A 21,619-nucleotide genomic window follows, 5' to 3' on the forward strand; every position below is an offset into this window, starting at 1 on the left:
TTTTTATTTTTTTCAAAATTAACACGAAAACATCCACTGCTGGAAAACACAGATGTTTCTTGTGGTGTTTGTTCCCTACCTAACCATCACAAACCCAGCTGGACCCACGGCCTCACACCTCTCAGCTGCTTTCCTGTCCAAGTGGGGAACAAGCCCAGGACAGACTTCCATTTTACACGAGCAGTCATTGCAGAATAGTAAGCAATAGATTCTTTTCTAAAAATGTCTTTTATTATTTTTATTTTTATTTTTTTTATGGTTTCAGGCTATGCTGCTGTGGTTGGGAGGGGGAAACAGGTGTTCTTCAGTTCGCAGTCTACCCTGAGCACAGCTCCCAGACAGCTGGGGAGCGCACATACAAACCTGTGGTGGCTTTACCCAGCTGGGCAGCCGAGCTCCACCACCGCAACCACCCTCTCGCTCCCCTTCCTCAAAGGGAAAGAAAGAGAAAATAGGATGGAACGGGCTGAAGGGTTGAGATAAGGGCAGGGAGATCACTGGACAGTTGTTGTCACAGGCAAAACAGACTCAGCATAGGGAGGTTAATAAAAGTTGCTAGCTATTACTAGCAAGCTTGTTGAGAAACAAACAAACAAACAAAAAAAGACGAATTAAAAACACCTTCCTCACATCCACCCTCTTTTACATCCTCCCCCTGAGCAGCTCAGGGGAACGGGGGACTGGGGGCTGTGCTCAGTCCCTGACGCTTCGTCCCTGCTGCTCCTTCACGGTCCCTCTCTGCCCCTGCTCCAGGTGGGGTCCCTCCCGAACTGATCCTGCGGGGGCTTCAAGAACTGCTCCCACACGGCTCCGTCCCAGGGGGTCCATCCCCCAGGAGCAAACTGCTCCAGCACGGGTCCCCCACGGGCGGCAGCTCCCCCCAGCCCCCCTGCTCCTGCCTGGGCTCCTCTCCACGGGCTGCAGCTCCGGCCCGGGGCCTGCTCCTGCGGGGGCTCTCCATGGGCCGCAGCCTCCTCCAGGCCACATCCACCTGCTCCACCGGGGGCTCCTCCACGGGCTGCAGCGTGGAGATCTGCTCCGTGTGGCACCCATGGGTGCAGGGGGACAGCCTGCTCCGCCAGGGGCCTCTCCACGGGCCGCAGGGGAACTTGTGCTGCGTGCCTGGAGCACCTCCTGCCTCCTGCTGCACTCACCCTGGGGGCTGCAGGGCTGTCCCCCTCGCTCTCCCAGCTGCTGTAACACAGCATTTTTTTTTTTCCCTTTCTAAAATCTGCTCTCACAGAGGCTCAAACAACGTCACGTAACGGCTCGGCTCTGGAAAGCAGCAGGGCCCTCTGGAGCCAGATGAAACTGGCCCTTATCTCCCATGGGGCAGCTGCCGGTTTCTCCTCAGAGGCCACCCTTACAGCCCCCGCCGCCCAAACCTTGTCACTCGAACCCCATACGAAACGCAAAATGGGTGGGCAGAGGAAAAACACGACCAGCAATTGCAAACGCGTGGCTGGATGGGTAAATGAAGGAATCCTGCGGAGTCCGCCCTCGGAGGGAGCGCCTCTCCTTGTGGATCTGCTCCTGCGGAGGCTGGTGCGAGAGGGATTTTTTAAATGTGTTTTTAATCCATTTTCTATGTCTCCCTGTTTACTTCCTCCAGCGATTTGTGAAGAACGCCGGGAGAAGACTGCGAGAGGGGGAGCGCCAAGGGAAGTGGGACACGCAAGACAGCTGACACACAGCGCCTCTTTCAAGACGTGGATGTAAATGAGAAAAGGTCGGCGACACTGTCGCGTGGCGGGTGTCCAAGCTGCTGACAGCCGTTGACGGAGCGCGGCCCCGCTAGCAAATGGAAGGCGGCAGCGTTCGGAGCGTGCGGCGCCTTTCGGAGAGCACGGGAAGCAGGGAGCCAAGCGGCATTTCGCAGAGCTGCACCCAGATTTACCTCCTCACCCCCCACGGCCGCCAGCCCACGGCTCTGGTTTCTCTTTCGGCAATTTGCTTCGCCAGGGCAAAACAAACGTACGGGCACCAAGGCCTCCTCCGAAGCCCTCACGGAGTTACTCAACCACCTAAATAAGCCGGTGGGAATTAGGGCAGCAAATGCTTTGTATTTTTGGCTGCGACTACGCAAGTGCAGGGCAGGGAGGGGAACCTCACGCTCAGAGGAAGGAGAGCCAAGGATGAATGGCAGATAACCGCACAGCCCGGCTTCTTTCTCCTCCATCTCCGGTGCAAAGAACAGTGATTTAGAGACGGAGCAGGAGGAGAAGGTAGAAGGTGAAGTCTGTTTATTACCTGGCTCTCCGGGCTTAGCCCTGGACGATAAGCTGGGAGAAGCAGAGAATAACGTGCAAGGATTTAGGGCAGTGCCATTTCTATGCGCGTTCCCAGCGTGACGCGCACGTTTGGCTCATGCAGTTCGGTCGCTGAGGCTTCTCTCCTGCTCTGCAACCCCGTGTGGCTGCCCAGCGATTTGCTGATGAGCTGCAGTCGCTGCACAGGGCTCCCGAGCCGAGAAAAGCGACGTGCTTGAGCTGTGTCCCTGCAGCGGGGGAGCTGACATTGCATTTGCCTCCTGCGACCCCAGCAATTTGTCGGTGGTTTCGTCAGCCGGCCGCGCGGCCGTTCTCCGCAAGCTCTGCTGCTGCCTCCGTGCGGGCACAGTTATTTTGGAAGCTTTAAAATAAAATATTTTTAGGAATGCAAGCTTACCCCAGCAACTACCCCGAGAGGGCAGAGATCTGGGGTAGACGGGGCAGAAATGGTAAGGGTGCTCCTGGGTGAGGTGGGAACCGAGGGATTTCAGGGTTTGTTTTCAGCTTTGCTCCGGTTTCTTTTCGAAACCTTTGCAAAAACCGCTTCGCCTTTCCGCGCCGCCGTTTCAGCCGTGTCGTCTGCGTGTAAATTTGACTGCCGCGCGCGCCCAGGACCCAGCGAAAGGGGCGAGCTCACGCCACGTACAGGCGACCGAACCCAGCGGCGGCGAGGCCAGGAGCGCAGCGCCCCGCGCTGCACGCGTGACGTGCCGTTTCCAGGAGGTGACCCCAATCAGCGACGTGACCACCGAGGAACTTGCTCTGGGCCTGCTGGCTGGAAGAGCAGCTCGCTCGCTGCCGGGACCGCTGCGTTTTAAGCGCCGCGCCCCGGTTGCCCCAGTTCTTCCCAGTCCAGTCCCCTCCGGCAGACCCCAAACCTCTCTTTGCTGCAAGGACCCGAGTACCCCGCCACCAGTGTCCCCAGCATGCCCTCTTCCCACACACCAGTCCTCCCGGTTCCCCCGTCCCCACGTACCGGTACCCCACACCAGTTCCTCCACACATACCAGTCTCCCTACATCCACGAGTCCCCCACACCAGTACTCCTTCTCCCCCCACCCCATTACCCCTTCTCCTCGCACCCTGGTTCCCCCAGTCCCCCTTGCCCCATGTAGCAGTACCCCTCCCCATCCCAGTTCCCCCAGTCCCCTCCCCACACATCCCAGTCCCCCCCTCTCCCCCAACCCATGTCCCCCCTCCACACACCCCAGTCCCCTCCCCCCCCACCAGTCTCCCCAGTCCCCCTTTTCCCCCATCCCAGTCCCCCCCCACACCCCAGTCCCCTCTCTCCCCACACCAGTTCCCTCAGTCCCCCCAAGTCCCCCCTTTTCCCCCACCCCAGTCCCACCTCTCCCAACACCAGTTCCCCCAGTCCCCCTTTTCCCCATACCCCAGTACCCCCTACCAGTTCCCCCAATCCCCCCTCAGTCCCCCTTTTCCCCCCACCCCAGTCCCCCCTCTCCCCACACCAATTCCCCCAGTCCCCCTCAGTCCCCCCAGTCTCCCTTTTCCCCCCACCCCAGTACCCCCCAACCAGTCCCCCCAATTCACCCAGTCCCCCTTTCCCCCCATCAGTCTCCCCCCCACCCCAGTCCCCTCTCCCCACCCCAGTTCCCCCAGTCCCCCCAGTCTCCCCAGTCCCCCTTTTCCCTACACCCCAGTTCCTCCCCCAGTTCCCCCAGTCCCCCTTTTCCCCACACCCCAGTACCCTGCAACCAGTCCCCCCAGTTCCCCCCCAATCCCCCCCGTCCCCCTTCTCCCCCTACCCTAGTCCCTCCCACACATCCCAGTCCCCCTTTTCCCTACACCCCAGTTCCTCCAGTCCCCCCCAGTCCCCCCAGTCCCCCTTTTCCCTACACCCCAGTACCCTACACCAGTTCCCCCAGTCCCCCTCCAGTCCCCCCAGTCCCTCTTTCCCTCCCCAGCCCCTCCCCACACTCCAATCCCCCCCAGTTCCCCCAGTCCCCCTTCCCCCCCCCGCCCCCAGTTCCCCCAGCATGGCCACCCCCCCCCGCGAACTACAACTCCCAGCAGCCCCCGGGGCGGGCCCGGCCGTTTCGTTCCGTCCGTCCCCTCCCGTTCCGTGCCGCCCCGTCCCCTCCCGTTTCGTTCCGGGCCGGGCCGGGCCGGGCCATGGAGAGCCCCGTGGGCAGCGGCTCCCTGCGGGGCGACATCAGTGCGTGGGGCCGGGGGCTCTGCCCCGGGGGATTTGGGGCTGGTCTGGGGGATTTGGGGCTGGTTTCGGGCTGGTTTGGGGGATTTGGGGCTGGTTTGGGGGATTTGGGGCTGGTTTGGGGGACTTGGGGCTGGTTTGGGGGATTTGGGGCTGGTTTGTGGGATTTGGGGCTGGTTTGGGGGGTTTGGGGCTGGTTTGGGGGGTTTGGGGCTGGTTTGGGGCTGGTTTGGGGGGTTTGGGGCTGGTTTGGGGGGTTTGGGGCTGGTTTGGGGGATTTAGGGCTGGTTTGGGGGATTTAGGGCTGGTTTGGGGGATTTAGGGCTGGTTTGGGGGATTTAGGGCTGGTTTGGGGCTGGTTTGTGGGATTTAGGGCTGGTTTGGGGGATTTGGGGCTGGTTTGTGGGATTTGGGGCTGGTTTGGGGGATTTGGGGCTGGTTTGGGGGATTTGGGGCTGGTTTGTGGGATTTGGGGCTGGTTTGGGGGATTTGGGGCTGGTTTGGGGGATTTGGGGCTGGTTTGGGGGATTTGGGGCTGGTTTGGGGGATTTAGGGCTGGTTTGGGGCTGGTTTGGGGGGTTTGGGGCTGGTTTGGGGGATTTGGGGGTTTAGGGGGGCTTGTGGGATTTGGGGCTGGTTTGGGGGATTTGGGGCTGGTTTGTGGGATTTGGGGGTTTAGGGGGGCTTGGGGGATTTGGGGTCAAGGGGCTTCTTGAAGGAAAGGGCTGGGAGGATGCTTGTGGGGAGCCATCGCTGCTCCCCCACCAACACACGTGCTGGAGGGATGTAGGGCAAACCTTTAATTAATGCTGCCGGAGCTTTTTGTCGTTTTCCCGGTCCCGTTGGCGACAAAGTGACACTGCCCGGTGGCAGTCCCAGGGCTCGGTCATCCTTGGGGCTTCGCAGAATGCAGGGGAAGCCCCACTGGAGGCAAAACGCCCTGCTCAGGAATATAGGCAAAGGGCACGAGGGGCTCACGAGTGAATAAAAAGGCACGCGCGTCCCGTGTGCCTTGAAAATGCCAGTGCCCGTGCTGGTAAAAGGGCCGTGTTTTACAGTGCTGCCCGTGGTCGTGCCCTATTATTCGGTGTTTCGAAAGAAAAAGGCAAATCGACCCCAAACTGTAAGGCTTCTGCTCATCTCTGCCCTTTCTCTCCTGCTCCACAGCTGCGAGTAAAAACACAGCTTGGAGCTGGGTTTTTACAGGCATGCGTTTGAAGGAAGAGGAGCTGTATTTCGAGGGCTGTTTTGCCAGGAGGGGCTGTCACTGGCCTGTATGCAAGCAGGCCGCTCCTAAAAAACCCTGCTTTTTGCACGGTGTAGAGGCACATGTTGTTACGGAGAATGGATTTCTCCTGCTGAAGGTGAAACTCCATCTGACTGTTCTGTGCTTGTTGCTGACGAGCCAGCAAAGCGCATCCGGAAGGAGATGCTCTTAATTTGTGCTGGGATGCGAAGCCTGGGCTTGTCCTTTGTGGGTGGAGGTACCTAGGGAAGCGTGCCTAAGCTGCAGACTCTGCCTGTCGAAGCTTCTGGGAGGGACCGGTGCTTCTGGAAGGCAGTTTTTAGGTGAATTGGAGGTTTCTGGAGGTGCCTGTTTCCAGTGGTTTTAGATGGAGCCAGGAAGGACGGGGCTCCTAATGCTAAAAGCTGTGGGCTCGCTGGGATGAATCCGGACCTAATTAAACGCTGCTAGGGGTCTGTACGTGGATGAAAGTTTCAAGCAAGTGCTGCAAAGCATTTCGGAAGCTGTAGTGGAGTGCAGTGCTGTGAACAGTCTGAGCGAGGGCTGCTCGATGCAGAGCCCCCAGATGCAAAGCACCACGTTTAAAATCCCGTGCTAGGCTGGGGGGGCACGGCGAGAAATAAGCTTCTTGTTCCCAGCTCTGTCTTCTGGCTGCCGTCCCTTGCAGCGGAGCTGCCTTTCTCCAGCTCAGAAACCCGTTTTCTCTGCGCGTGCGTTTTTAAAAGTCGTTTATTCCTCCTCTGCAGGCTTCTGGGCCGACCGGACGCCGGTTCACGAAGCGGCCAGGCGGGGAGAGATCCTGCAGCTGCAGCAGCTGATAGAGAGCGGCGCCTGCGTCAACGCGGTCACCTACGACTCCATCACCCCGCTGCACGAGGCGAGCCTGCGGGGGCAAACGCAGTGCGTCAAGCTCCTGCTGGCCGCGGGAGCCCAGGTGCGTGTTCGGGTGCGCTCCAGCTGGAAACCAGGCCCCGGTGCTTGGCTTCGTGCCGTAGCGTCCCTGCTGCAGCGCTCTTGCCGCGCTCTCATCCTGCGCTGAGGTCAAGAGGATCCTGGAGCACTTACGTGTCGTTGGAGGGTCTTGGACTAACCTAGAAAAAAGAGGCTGAGGCCGCTTCATCGTGATGTCTGAATTAATTTCTGGGGTCCGGATTCACTTCATCTGCATCCAGGCTCTTAATCTGTGAATTAAGAGGCAGCTTTAGTCAGTCTGGGCTTTCCTGGCAGTCAGCAGAGGGAGGGAAGCGTCTTCAGGAGGTGTTTGGGCTTGAGGAGGACTTAAACAACTGCCTGGAAGTATTTCTCTGTCCCCCTCTCTCCACGCTGACAACTGACAGAGCCTGGGGTGACTACAAATCTAATTCAGGAGGCTCAGGCATCCAAAGCTATCCAGCGTGAACCAAGGCCAGAAGGGGAGCAGGGCGCATGTAGATTCTCAAGGGGATTTACGTTTATTCCTGGGTTTCTTCTCTTATTTCGATTTTGTTATGCAAGCAGAAACCTGCCAAGGAGTTTTGTGGATGTAGCTGGAGTCTGCTGCCTTCAGTGCCTGGTGACACGTCACGTCCTAAAGGTGGCTGTCCTCAGAGCACCCGTCCTCAGACCCTGTACCCCTCCTCGCTGCGAAGTCAGCCGGTTCAGCCGGAGCTGAACTTTGCGCTAGCGCAGGCGGGGAGTGTTTGTACATCGCGTGACGCTGGCTCAGCTGCAGAGCTTGTAGCGTTCAGCAGGAGAAGCGTTAGGGGGGAAGTTACGTCCTGAGCTGTAGCAGCTACTCGTGATATCAGTGCGTGTCTGCGCCCCGCGAGCGTTTGCAACAGCACCAGGCAGGCTGCTGGCGGTATCAACCAACTTCTCCTGAGCTCAGAACAGTTCTTGGGTTAACAGGAATAAAAACGAGGGTGCTGCCGCACAGCAGCCTGTGGGTATTTAACGTTTCTTCTGCCTTGAAGGTGGATGCCAGGAATATCGACGGCAGCACCCCGCTCTGCGACGCCTGTGCCTCGGGGAGCATCGAGTGCGTCAAAGTGCTGCTGTCGCACGGTGCCAAGGTGAACCCTCCCCTCTACACAGCGTCCCCTCTCCACGAAGCCTGCATGAACGGTAAGCTGGCCTGAGCCTTGTGCGGTTGTTTGTCAAAAGAAAACCACAAAAAAAAAACCCAGCTACCAGAAATCTTAAGTTGGCTGCAAGTCTGTTGTTGCTCACCGGATCACCGGGGCTTGAAAACGTCCACCTTACACACGGGCACAGCTCCCTTGGAAGAAACAATGCAAAGCGCAGGGTTGTTGGGGGAATAAAGGCATCCCTCGTGCTGGGGGCTTTTATCCCACGTGACAGACGTGGCACCAGATCCTAGGCAGATAAAACACCGCCTTGCCGATGCTCTGTTAGCAAACCTGGAGCCGAACCGGCTGCTTTGCCCTTGCAAGCAGAGGAGAATCGGCCACAAGACTCTTTTAATCAGGCAGTGCTGTCACAGGCCCCTGTGGTTGTCGAGAGCTTCTGGCGCTGCCCAGGTGGCAGCAGCAGAGGCTGGAGGAGGCCGTGAAGGGAGGTAGTGCCAGGGCTATATAGAATATGTATAGAATATATAGAATAATGTCCCAGCTGGAGCGTGCCTGCCCCTTTCTGCTCCCCCTGTCTTCTCCTCAGCCTCTTCTGGACATTCGGACCTGAGTTGTGGAGCAGGAGCAAGCATCAGGGATGGCTGTGAAAGCAGCAGAGGCAGGGGGAGCAGCAGAGAAGTATTTCAGAGGGGGTATTGCGCACACAGCTGCTGCTCCAAGCCCTCAGGCTCTTTCCCCGTAGCAGTGTTGGCAATGTGAGCCGTCCTGAGCTGGCCACCCAGAGCAGGAGGAGTCGGGGGTGATCTCAGCAGCTGTCCCCGAGGATGTCCCCGAGGTCTGCCCAGGGGAAGGCGTCTTCCTGAACTGCTCTGCTGTGCATTTAATTCTGCCCCAAACTGCCACTTGCACGGACGCAACAGTGGGAAAGCCTGGAAGTGAGACCAGCAGCATCCTCGTTAGGTGATCGTGACCAAATCTCCGTTATTTTGTGCCTGACTTTCCTCCACATAAGGCGCAATACCTCCCCTCCCATCCCACAGTGCGAAGACAGCATTTATGGCAAATGTGTAGGAACTCAAACACAGAGCTGTCAGCTCCTGCTTCGTTTTTGCTTGCTAAGCCTTTTTCCTAAGACTCTTAACGATGGTGAGCGTCTGTTTTTTCTTAAGTCACATTATTAACGTTGGAAAAAATAAGGCTGGAGTGGTCCTGAAGGTGAGCTAACCCACCCGGGGCGCATCCAGCCGGACGGCCAGCCCTGCAAACCGCAGGCTGTTCAGTGCCAGCCCTCGGATTCAGGTTCGTTTGACCTGATTCCCCGCAGAGGCTGCGAGCTCTAGCTTGCTGCCATGCAGTTGTGACATCCTCGGGCTCTGTTCTCAGCCTCCGTCCTGCAGTAAAACGTGTTGGTTCGCAAGCATTTGTGTATTTTGCATCCGCCACCCCAAATATTGACCAGGCTGCTCGTGGCTCAGGCTGATCTCAGCGTGCCAGGCGCTCCCACCTGAGCCGGATTCTTTCTTTTGACTCGGGTCCTCCCTTCCCCAAGGTAGCTCAGAGTGCGTGCAGCTCCTCATCGACGTCGGTGCCAACTTGGAGGCCCACGACTGCCATTTCGGGACGCCCCTACACGTGGCCTGCGCCAGGGAGCATCTGGACTGCGTGAAGTTGCTGCTCAAGGCAGGTATGGCAGCCGCGGGGTTTGCTTTGGGGCAGGCAGCATACGGAGGTCCCCACGTGCAGCATTTCCCTCCCGGTGCTCTGCAGCGACATTCTTGTGCAAGAACTCACTCATTCGCAGCATGACGTAGGCAAAACCTTCCACCTTTGTCATCTTTAACTGAGCACAGCCTAACGCTTAGGCAGTTTTAGCGGATGCCTGTCAGTATCCAGTTCAGGATGACTCCAGCGATATTTTCACTCTCCTATTTTAATAAAAATCAGAAAGCTTCACCCCCCCGGATCAGCGTTCCAGCAATACCAGCTGGTGTGCGTGCGTTCAGCTGCGCTGACGTGTTCGTGTGGCTTTGCATAGATGTTAGATGTTAGCGTTTGATGTTGTACAAAAAAAAAAAAGCAGAGGTGAAGTCACCTCATGCCTCTGGGAGATCTGCTTAGCGTTATGCCTAGAGGAGTTTGCTGGAATTTCGAGCCAGTGCCGTGTGCTCCAGCTTTCACCTCCCGGTTTTCTTGCTGCTAATTTGCAGGGAGCTTGGAGCTGAGCTTGTTTTTTGCCCGTGCTTACCAGGAAGTGATTTGGCCCGGGGACGATTTGTTTTGTTGAATGTTACTTGTCTAGAAATTAGACAGCTAAGCCAGCTTGTTTTCTATCCCTCCAGTTCCCTGTCTTGGGCACCCATCTTCAGATTAGACTAATTGATTCCCGAAACACGCCTAACGTTTAACTCCATTAACTCTGAGGAGCGTGGCGAGCTCAGATGTAAATACAAGAGTCAGCTCTATGAACTCGATGAGGTTCAGCTCACCTGTACCGAACAAATCAGCTGACAGGGAAAACGTCGCGAGTTTTGGAGGTATTAGAAAGACCTTTTGTTGTCAGCTTAGAAAAGCCCAATTTGCTTAGCAAAAATACCTAAGCAAAGCCTCAGTAATGTCTGCTGGTGAGCTTCCGCAGCTTGTGAGCTTGTGTTTCTGTTCAGACAGTTAACAGGGAGGTTCCTGTTTGCCTCGAGTGTGAGCGCTCCGTTGAGATGACCGAAATGGCTCTGCTGGTTTCAGGCAGCGCGGGTTCAGGACTTCACGCTCAGCAGCTTATTTACCTAGTAACGTTGACCAAAATCCTTTCTCCACAAGGAAAACATAAAGCCAGAGAAGAAAACTCGGGCATTGCCAGCCTTGAGAACTTGTTCAGAAGTTTGGTTTCCTGTTTGTGCTGTTTTGTTTGGATCTCGTTCTAGCCGCTCGTACGTGTGTTAGTAGCATGTTTTTTTTCTCCACTTCAACCACTCCTTGCATTTGGGTCAAGTGAGGCTTTCGTAAACAGGTTTGTTTTTCTTTCTGGTCTCAGGGGCAAACGTGAATGCTGCTAAACTCCACGAGACGGCCCTTCACCACGCAGCCAAAGTGAAAAACGTGGATCTGGTGGAAATGCTGATTGAATTTGGAGGAAACATCTACGCGAGGGACAACCGAGGGAAGAAGCCATCGGATTATACCTGGAGCAGCAGTCCCACAGCAAAGTGCTTCGAGTACTACGAAAGTGAGTGAGATACGATCCCCTGCCCTGGGAATTCAGTGGCTGCCAGCTCCATTGCACCATATCAAGATTCTCAGTCCACTTTGATATGTAGACACCTGCTCATCTTCCTAGGAAGGTATAGAGTTCTGCGTGGTAAACGTAAGCCAGCTGGCTGGGGGCTAGCTCTGCTTAGTTGTGGCTGAATGACGGAGGTAAGATGGTCCAGATCTCGCCCTCGCTGAATTCAGGTCCCTCTCGTGTGTCAGCGTGAGCATTTATCCTCTGGGGCCTTAAGTCAGATCAAGGAAATCACTCAGTTTCAAACATCAGTGAAAATTTGTTCTGTACGAGGCAGGGAACGTGTTAAACCTCAGCTGCATCGGCTGGCTGGTTTTGGGGGAGACGTTTGACTGAGGTTTGAGGATGACTTCAGGTCTTCGAGGGACCTCAGAGGAGAAATTCACAAACCCTTCTGGACATTTGCACACTGCTGCTCAAACCCACAGCACTGCAGGATCCTAAAAATCTTTTCTGGCTTTACAATTCTTTGCGCAGCGAGCACCTCACAGCCCCTTCTCTCTCTCTGACTTCTGTTCTCTGTGTAGGAGTCTCTCTGAATTATTCATCGCTTTCAAACTGCAGCAAAGCGTGCTGCGCTGGCTGCTGGGTGAAGAGGCTGAGCCTTACAACGCCACAAATACTTGTTATACCTCGCCAGGGCTTCCTGCCCCCTCGGCTCAGCTGGCAGAGCCGCATGCGTGGCTGCTTTTTAATGCAGACGGTCGTAACAATACTGCGCTAACTGTAATAGGATTTTTTGTTTTTTATTTCAACTTCCGTGGTTAAATTCAGGACTAGAGCCAGGACAGACGCAGATCTTGGAGGCTGGTGATTGTCGAGGCTGTGGGGGCGGGGATAGGAGCTTGGTAGGTCCGACAACATCCAGAGCAAAATGCCCGATCCTGACTCCGCGCACGTGTGCATCGACGTCGGGGCTCGAGGCTGCGGGTTGTATATACCTGAGTACACCACTGCCGAAGCTTAATCCACCATCGCTAAGGGAATCTCGTGGATCAGAGCAGATAATTCGGTGCCCGGGGGCCCGGCTGCTGCGGGAGGTGCTTGGAAAGCAGCGACGGGCTTGAGATGAGGGAGGGAGCAGTGCCGGGCGGGCGTCGCTCTCCCGGGAGGTCTGCGCGCTGCGGGGAGGCCGGTCGTCTGCTGAGCTGCAGCAATAACCCTGCCTCCTCTTTTTCCTCGTTTTAGAAACGCCCCTGAGCTTGTCGCAGCTCTGCAGAGTTACGGTGAGGAAGGCTGCCGGGCAGCGGGCGCTGGAGAAGATTGCCAAGCTAAACATCCCTCAGCGGTTGATCCAGTACCTGTCCTACAACTGACAGGGCTGAAGGTGACCGGGAAGGACAGTGGCTTTAGCTCGCACAGCATGAAGTATCCGTCTCTTTCTCTTCTACCTCCCCACGAAGAAATGAATTTTAATTTAAGCAAAAACCGATGTAAATAGTATTTATGAGGCAGCGCTTCACGCCCCTCCCTCTTCTCCGTGAGCGCTTATTCGGGCAGGGACAGGCTCCAGGCAAGGTGCAGCACCGACCTGCAGTCCCAGCCTCTCCCAGGGGGATCCGTGAGGCTGTCGCCGCGTTCCAGGCTGCAGCGCTCGCTCTTGGCACGGGATTAGCCTTGCCTAATTTTAGCCGTCTCTATCCTCAACGCATCTCCGGGTGCTCTAGCCAGGCTCCCTTTGCAGCCAGCGGAGAGAAATAGATACTGGCCGAGCGTGATTCATGTGTCCTCTTTTAGAAGGCCACGTCAGGACGCTATGCGGCGCCTTTGGAGCGCCTGTCTCCGCTGCCTGCAAAGGGATTTAGAGGTGATAACACTCGGACGCGGCCGTCTGTGCTTCTGAAAGGGGAGCTCAGGGAGCCTCAGGGTTAATAACTCGAGCGAGAACCACCTCCTGCCACGGGACAGGGCTCGTGTGGCCTGCGTGCCGCAGCTGGAGGTGAATTAAATCCCCAGCTAATCGATCCGAAGGCACTGCAAGCGGTAACCGACCTTCCCTGAACTTCAGCGGGCTTTGGCTCGGCACCGGCAGGAGGGCACCCCCGTGGCACCCACCCGCGTGTGAGAGGCAACGGCAGGGCTGGGTTCGGGGGTTTCTTTTCCCTGCTGAGTTTGTCTCTTGCTTCTGGCGCCTCTCCAGAGGCTGACAGCGGGAGCCAGCCCCGGGTCGGGTGCTGTGAGCTGTGCTCACGTCCTCTGGCTCCAGCAGGCGCCGGTGCAGCTGTGCTAGGGAGATTTAAACCTCCGGGGTGACAATTCCGTGAGCAGAGCCAGGATTGTCCTCGGCCTTCCAGGTGGGACATTGTGTCACCGCAAGGCAGCAGCCTCCGGGAGATGTGGTAGGACGGGGATGAAGCTCCCTGATGTCCCCGTGGCGAGTCATAGCGCTGCGATGACAGCAAATTCCTCCCCCGAATGACAGCACGTGTTCGGAAATCCTCTGGCTAAGGTGTACAGCTAACTCAGGGCTCTCACCCTCCTTCACACCAGGAAGTCATGCTTGTGGATAAAAGGCAGCTCGCCTCCTGCCCGCTGCTTCTGAGCCCTCGTGCGCCCCTGACAGGGCTCAGCCTCACAACGAAGGGGAAAATATTGTAAGCACAGGGTTAAAGAGCTGCCGTGGAGCCGAATGCACTTTAATGTTGACCACTAAATTGCTTCGTTTTTTTTAATTTTTGGTTAGGCTCATTCCCCCCTCACCCCTTTGTATTTCTTTTTTATTTTTTCAGTGTGACATCGTGTAGAACTGGCACAGGAAAGCTTTCGAGGTTCTGCTTTTTATAGGACTGTCTGTCTGTTGCTCTATCTGGGTTTTTGTGTCTGAAATACCAGAAATGTGAAATTGCCGAGAAGCTCAGGGAAGCTCTGGAGATGTTTGTTGTGGGATTCACCCCCGTGTTTGTTAGGATAAAGGTTTTGTATTGTATCTGTCACCAAAAGCTTCCTCTGCCCAAAAACCCTTGTCCGTACAGCTCAATAAGTATTAGGAGAGCACCCACCTTACGGTAATCTGGGATGAAAACCCGTCCCCTTGGTTCAAACTCAAATCCCTTGTTAGGCTGCTTTTTCAACCTTGCCTAAGCTGTCGAAATAATGAAACGGCCGAGTCCACCTTTCCAATGTGAACCAAACCCGAAAGGCTCTTCCAGCAACCGAGAATAAAGCGACCAGTTCCCTCCTCTGTTATCTTTCTTTCCTCCCAGTTGCCTCGCTGATAGGTTCCCCAAGTTGGTGTTGGTTTTGATTTCTCTCTAACCCTAGGAGTACATTTCCTGGAGCTGCTCAGGCAGCCGCGGTGAAGCTTTTAACGTGCAGGCTCCCCACTTTGGCAGCAGCCGTGCGGCTTGGGAAGGGCAGTGGCAGCTGCCCCCAGGAGATTCCTCCTGCGGTTATTTTTGCGCTGCTTGGGTTTCGTTTCTCTTGCACGGGTAAGAAAGGAGGGCCCCGGGGGGGGGGGATTTATCCGCTGCGAGTCCTGCGCAGCTTTCCCCCGCGATTTATCCTCTGGCCAGGGTAAGTGATGAAGGACTTGGAAGGTCCCAAAGCCCCGATTCGCTCTGGGTTTATAGGGACAGGCCAGGGCCGGATTCCTTCGGTGTTTCAGTGGCAGCCAAAGTCCCCGTGGGTTTGCAGAGGGGTTGGGGGTCATCGGGGACGAAGGAGGCCGTCTGCATCCCGGCTTCTGTGAGACTCCTCCGTTGGCTGCTGGGGCTACGGCCTTCGCTTTTATTTTTATGTCAGGTTCTGGCCCGTTATTCGATTTCCTTTAATCCAAACGTCAAACAGAGGTGTGAATCCGGCGTAAACACACCCAAAGACCCCAGGCCAGCCCTGCTTCCACCCGTCCATCCCTTCCTGGGCTCCCAGCACCAAGGGAGAGCCCCAGCCCCAGACTGCGGCTACGTTCGGCGTTTCAGGCCTCCTCCCCTCTCCCGGGGGCTTCTTCTTCCTGCCCTCCAGCCTCGTTACGGGTCCAGCCGTCCGAAATAACCCCGTTCCCATCACATTTGGGAAGTCCGGGTGCAAATAGGGCCTGGCCGCTTCTGGCACAGCCCTGCCCCGCTTGCTGCTGGCCCCGCTCGCCAACGCTGGCTCGCCGGCGGGGGGGCTCGCTCCCAGCAGCTTCCCTCAAACCTCGTGGAGCTGGGCCAGGAAAAACAAGGTGTGAGTGAAGCGGGGGCCTTGGGAGGAGGAAAGCCTCGCCGCCCCGCGGAGTTCACTCCTCGTACCGCTGCTTCGCCTGGAAAAGTCAGGAGGGAGCCACCCTTCTCCGCCCCGAATGAAGGGTTTGTGCCCGCGGCTGCAGAGGGGCGCGGAGAAAACGTTGCTGAACCCCGGCGTAAGGAAGCAGGGGGAAAGGAGAGAGTGCAAACAGGGTTTCGTGCTTTTTATTTTTATTTTTTTTTTAAACGTCTCCAGGGGACTTGGCACAGCCAGCGAACAAAGCCCTCGGTGTCCCTTCAGACGTGGCGGCCGGAGCCGAGCGAGGCAGGCGTTGCGGCACGCCGGGAGCAAGCGCGAGCACGAAGCGCCTCTCCCGCCGCCCCGTGTGAAACCCGACGAAGCGCCGGAGCTGCCGGGCGCGCACCTGAGCTTGCTCACGCCCCGTTCGTTCATCGCCTCCCTCCCTGCTGCAAGGGCACGAGGCATCTTGCAGGCGCTTGCGAGGAGACGGCGCCCGTCCCCTGCGCCTGGACCCCCGCTGGGTCTCTGCAGGCTCGTGTTTGCCGGGCTCTGCCCCCCCCGGCGCTTTAAGCTAGCAGCGAGGTACCGAAACGTAAAAGGAGAAAAATCTGAGTTTTTTGGGGATCTCCAGAAACCTAAATTACACCCGCGGGGCTTGCCTGGGCTGGAGTTAAGGGCAGGCTCTGCCCTCCACGCTGCTGCGGCACCTCAGGCTGACTGCGGCGGGACAAAATCCTCACATCTCCTGCAAATAATAATTAAAAAGGAAATTTTTTTTTCACCCAATAACACAGCCACGGCTTGTGCTTTGGCCATCTGTGGTCCCGGGTGCCCTGCAAACGTGGCACCCCGCTGCTGCTCTGCATTTCGGGACCGAGACACGGGCTTGCAAAAACTCTAACCTCAGTCCAGGAGGAGTCCGGCACGCCACGAAGACGAGATTTGTGTTTTTATCAGATTGATTTTTAATGGTTCCCAGAGCAACCATTACGTTCGGAAGCTCCTGGCTTTCCGCAGGCTTGTGTGGTTATTGGGCTTCTTGCTTTGCTGGTTTTATTTTTATTTTTTTGCGGAGGGACGCGGTGATTTGGGTGATGGTGGCTGAGAGCTGGAGGGGACGCTGGAGGAAATAAAAAGCCCCCCCAGAATTCAAATTCCGCCCGAATATCGGGAGTGTTTCAATCCCCGATCCCTGCTGAAGAGCTGGGATGGAGGAAACCTCTTCCCCAGCAGTGCTGCTCCCCCGTCGGGCTCACCAAGGATCCATCAGGATCACCCAGGGTCCATTGAGATCACCGAGGACCCATTGGGATCACCGAGGATCCATCGGGATCACCAAGGACCCGTCGGGATCACCGCGGACCCATCGGGATCAATGAGGATCCATCGGGATCACCAAGGACCCGTCGGGATCACCGACCTGCCTGCGCCTGAGCCTTTTTGCCGTCCGACAAATCCTGCAAGAGCTGCACCGATGCGCCCCAAAATACACGCGGGTGGCAGAGCTGCCGCCAGCTCTCCCAGCTCTGAACTCTGCCCCCATGGGCCCCGCTTCACCTGTCTTTCTTTTTATTTTTATTTTTATTTTTTTCCCTTTAATTGCGTTTTTCCTAATCCTGCGTGAAAATTGACGGCAATGACAACCCGCCCCCGCAAAGCGGCCGGGCTCCCCTCTGGCTCCGGGCTCCAAAAGCTTTTTGGAGCTCCTCAGATCCCTCAGCAACCAAATCCCCGCTGAGCTCAGCTCGGGGCGTGGGGGTGTGGTGTGGTTTGGGGGAAAAAAACTGGGAATCGAGCAAAAACCCAGAGAGCAGGGGAGGGAAATGGCCCCGAATCCCCCCCCCGTCTGCGCTGTGGTCCCGGGGTGCTCCCAGCATTTGGGGCAGCGCGTGCACGGGGCGATTTATTTCCCATTAAAATACCCCAACGGTGCTGGGATGGGGCCTGGACCCGCTCCGGTTGTGGCCTCGTCCTGCTCCCCGTTAGCCCCCAGCGGCGCTGCTCATCGCCAGCGTCGTTTTGGGCTGAGAAATCCCAAATCCTGGCCCCTTCCCGAGGTGCCGACACAGAACGGCACCCCCGAAAGTGACGAATTGACGGACGTGTCCCCAGCGGCCTGCTCCCCCTTTCTCCTCTCCCTGTCCCGCTCGGCCCCTCTCCAGCTCCCACTTTTTCTCTCCTGACCCAACCGGTCCCATTTTTTCCCTTCCCGTGCTCCGATTTGTCCCCATCTCCTGGTCCCACGGCCCCAGTCCTGGTCCCGCTTGTCCCCGTCTCCCTCTGCCCCTGCTTTGCTCACGCGACGGGAAAAGGTCGCAGGCGGCCCCCACCCCGTCAGCCCCCACCAGCCCCCCGGGAGGAAAACGCTATTAATGGGCACGTGGGATTATTTTATTTTATTTTATTTTATTTTATTTTATTTTATTTTATTTTATTTTATTTTATTTTATTTTATTTTATTTTATTTTATTTTATTTATTATTTTATTTTATTTTATTTTATTTTATATTATTTTATTATATTTTATTATATTATATTTTATTTTATTTATTTTATTTTATTTTATTTTATTTTATTTTAATTTAATTTAATTTTATTTTATTTTATTTTATTTTATTTTTTATTTTATTAATTTAATTTAATTTAATTTAATTTAATTTATTTTGTACCACGCTTGGTTATTTACTCCCCTCTCTGGAGGGGAACCCAGCTCAGCTCTTCACGGGCATCCCGCTCCCTGCCAACCTGGAGCTGCAAAAAAAAAATACTTTTTCCCCATTTTTTCACAGCCTCTCCTTTTTCACAGCCTCCCCTTTTTGCAGGCTCCCTTTTTTGCAGCCCCCTTGTTTTTTTTTTTTTTTTTGCAGCCTTCCCTTGTTTTTTGCAGCCTTCCCTTTTCGCAGCCTTTTTTTTAGCCTCTTTTTTTTTTAGCTTTTTTTTTTTTTACATCCTCTTATTATTTCAGACTTTTTTTTAGCCTCTTTTTTTCCAGCCTGTTTTTTTTCAGCCTCTCTTTTTTTGCAGCCTCCCCTTTTTGCAGCCTCTTTTTTTTTTAGCTTTTTTTTTTTTACAGCTTCTTTTTTTTTAGCCTCTTTCTTTTTTCCAGCCTCTTTTTCTGCAGCCTCCCTTTTTTTGCAGCCTTCATTTTTTTTGCAGCCTCCCCTTTTTGCAGCCTCTTTTTTTTTCAGCCTCTTTTTTTTTCATCTTCCCCTTTTTGCAGCCTCCCTTTATTTTTACAGCCTTCCCATTTTGCAGCCTCTTTTTTTTCACTTTTTTTTTTTAGACTTTTTTTACAGCCTCTTTTTTCAGCCTTTTTTAGCCTCTTTTTTTTAGCCTCTTTTTCTGCAGCCTCCCTTTTTTTTTTTGCAGCCTCCGCTTTTTGCAGCCTTTTTTTTTGCAGCCATATATATTTTTTTCATCTGCCCCTTTTTGCAGCCTCCTGTTTTTTTTTCTTTTTGCAGTCTTCCTTTTTTGCAGCCTCTTTTTTTTAACTTTTTTTTTTTTAACCTTTTTTTTTCAGCTTCTTTTTTTTCCAGCCTCTTGTTTTTTTTTTTTTTTCAGCCTCATTTTTTTTTCCGCCTCCCTTTTTGCAGGAGGAGTAGAAGCTGGTGCAGATGCCAAGGGGCCTTCCCTTCCTGCAGGCAGTGACTTTCCCCCCCGACATCACCTTCACTAAGGGCAGAGCTCTTGCTGGGGCGGAGGCCGGGACTCTGGAACTGGGGAAAAAATTGGGAATAATGGGAAAAAAAAAAATCCCTGCCCTTCTTTAACGTCCTTTGGGAGCGCAGAGAGAAGCCTCTCGGTCCCTTCGGGGGTCTGCAGAAGTTGTTTGCCCAACATTTAATTTTTAAAGCCCGGCTGCTGAAACATCAAAACGCTTCTGCTAAAAATCAAAGGATTTGGGTCTGACCCGGCCCTGCAGGTGAACCTTCTCCCATCTCCCCTCCCCGTGGCGGGTGGTGCTGGGGGAGGGGGGCTCGTGAGCTGCCTATCCCCCAGAACCATCATTTTGGAGAATAAAAATCCCCCAAAAGCACATAAACCTCCAGGTCTACCCCCGCCGGGTGGCCCCCATTTGCCACCCCACGTAACCCCCCCCAGGTCCCATCTCAGAAGGTCCCCCGGGACCCACCAAGGTCCCACCAAGGTCCCACCAAGGACCCACCAAAGTCCCAAGGTCCCACCAAGGACCCACTAAAGTCCCACCCTGGAGGATTTCCCAGGTCCTTGCCCACCCCCGGTCCCACCCCACTGTCCCCATCCCCGGGGACCACCCCAGTGAGGTTTTGGGGTGGGACGGGCAGGTTTCTGCCCCTTGGCACCCCACGGCCGCCCCCTTCCACCCCCTCTGGTGCATCTCCAAGGGCGGCTCAATTAACGTAATCATTAACGAAGGCCGGATCTGAGCCTCCCGGTGAGTCACGGAGCGGGGGCGGGCAGGGTGCAAGGTCGGGGCCGGATCCTGCCCGCTTCCACCAGCTCCGTCCCTAAGATTTGGGCCTCAACAGCCGGATTTGGGGGAGCAAAATGGCCTCCCTTGGCGATGCCAAAGCAAACGGCGCCAGCAAGCCGGCGGCGCCGGCAGAGATAAGCGTGGTCCTGCCCGTCTGTCCGTCCATCCGTCTGTCTTTCCATCCCGCGCGGTGCCAGGGCAAACCTTGCCAAGCCGCTGGGAGCCCAAATGGGGAGGGGGGGAAAAGGGCAAAACCGGGCACTTTCCCCACGATGAAAGACGCCAACGAGGACGCTGGCGTTCCCGGCCGGGCTCCAGGCTCTCGTTTAAGGCCGTCATTAAGAAAAAAAACAGCCCAGGAGGAGCGGCGTGAAAAAAAAACAACAAAAAAACACAACGCGCCGGTAATTAAACAGCCCCGGAACAGAAGGAGAAAAGGTCAGCCCTAAAAATACCGCGCGGCGCTTCGCCTCCGGAGCAGCGCGTTAATAAATAATCACATTTTTTTGGAAGGTCTAAATGTAGCGGCTTGTGTATGATAGCCTGGTGTGACCCCCGTTGCTTGTCTCAGTTGTGCCGGATGAGGGCTTTTTTTTTTGGGGGCCAGAAACGCCCGTTTTGTGTCTGCTGCAGGGCTGTGCGCGAGCAAGAGGGCAGCGCGTGGCGAAGGCGCCGGGTGCTGGCACGGCGTGCTTGTTCGTTAGTGACTGAGCATTAATGAGGCCCATTATAATTAATTCTCTTCCCAAACCCTCCGTATAGAAAAGGAAACCGCCCTGGCCAGCAGTGGGAGGGCTGCTGCGATTGGGTTTCGCCCTCTTTGTAGGGAAACTGAGTCACGGGGCGCGCTGTGGGGTGGGTGACGGCTGGGAAAGGCGAATCCTGTCCTGCCTTTGTTTGGGACGGGGCTTTTGGGCTAAATCCACCTACCACCAGTCCTCTGGAGACAGAAGTGGGGTGAACCAGAGCGTGGCTGCAGCCAGCAGCCCCCAAAAGTGAGGGGATTTGGGGCGGGTTGGCCACGACCCAGGGGCAGGGCGCTGAGCCACCACGTGGGGCATTTCCCCAGCTCATGGGGGTGAAAGGATGGGGGAAAGGGGATGGGGGTGACGCGGGTCCCGTCCCCAGCCCTGTCACCCCATCCACGTGCACCAATGGTGGCCTTTGTTTTTTTTTAGGGGGGGGATTAGCAGTGGCCCCAAAGAGAAGCCAAAAGAAGCTCTGGCAGCCACCCGGACATGGGGGGGACATTTTATTGGGCTTGGTGCGGTGCTGGGGGACACGCGGTGGCCACTGTCCCCTCTACAGACACAGGGGGTGCATCTTTTGGGGGGGAGCAGGAGCGACACCCCCCATGTCCATCAGCATCCCGGGGGAGAAGCAGCGTCCCCGAGCCCTGTCCCGCTGGGGTGGGATGCCCGCATCCGACGCAGACGCTGGCTGGCGATGCTCCGGCTGGGATAAAGGATGATTTTCCAGCCCAGGACGGTGGCGAGAAGGCAGTGAGGGGGTGGAGGGGCTGGGGGCCACTACGGCCTCGGTTCCCTATGAAGAAACAAAGGAAAAAATAAAATAAAGTAAATAAAATAAAATAAAATAAAATAAAATAAAAAGGCACCGTGAACGCTGACGTTTCCAACCACCAGCACACGTTGAGATGGGGGGGAATGAGAAATTTGGGGTCCCATTGCCAAGGAGATGGTGGCCCCCCCTGGTCCAAGGACTTCCCTGCACATGGGGTTGGGCACAAAATGGCATCCCGGCACGTTACCTGCGGGCCGGGGATGAAGGTCACTTCTCCGTCATCATCCTCACAAACTCCTCGTAGTTGACCTGCCCGTCGTTGTTGCAGTCGGCCTCCTTGATCATCTCGTCCACCTCCTCGTCCGTCAGCTTCTCGCCCAGGTTGGTCATGACGTGCCGCAGCTCCGCCGCGCTGATGTAGC

The 21,619-nt window shown here is 55.7% G+C and overlaps 1 protein-coding gene across 2 annotated transcripts; it reads left to right on the forward strand.

Annotated features, from left to right (window-relative positions):
* The first annotated feature begins 4,317 nt into the window (after positions 1-4,317).
* Positions 4,318-14,212, forward strand: ASB13 (ankyrin repeat and SOCS box containing 13). 2 transcript variants are annotated; one of them, XM_083795462.1, is made up of 7 exons: positions 4,318-4,446; positions 6,436-6,623; positions 7,642-7,792; positions 9,308-9,438; positions 10,573-10,690; positions 10,787-10,978; positions 12,224-14,212. In XM_083795462.1, the coding sequence occupies exons 1-7, from the start codon at positions 4,404-4,406 to the stop codon at positions 12,349-12,351; spliced, it is 951 nt and encodes a 316-aa protein (XP_083651588.1). In that variant the 5' UTR covers positions 4,318-4,403; the 3' UTR covers positions 12,352-14,212. The 2 variants fall into 2 exon arrangements, with proteins under 2 accessions (XP_083651588.1, XP_083651589.1); XM_083795463.1 differs by lacking the exon at positions 10,573-10,690 and having other exon boundaries at positions 9,308-9,442.
* The last annotated feature ends 7,407 nt before the right edge of the window (positions 14,213-21,619 follow it).

Source organism: Anser anser (assembly GCF_964211835.1).
Source record: "Anser anser genome assembly, chromosome: 1".
Lineage (NCBI taxonomy): Eukaryota > Metazoa > Chordata > Aves > Anseriformes > Anatidae > Anser > Anser anser.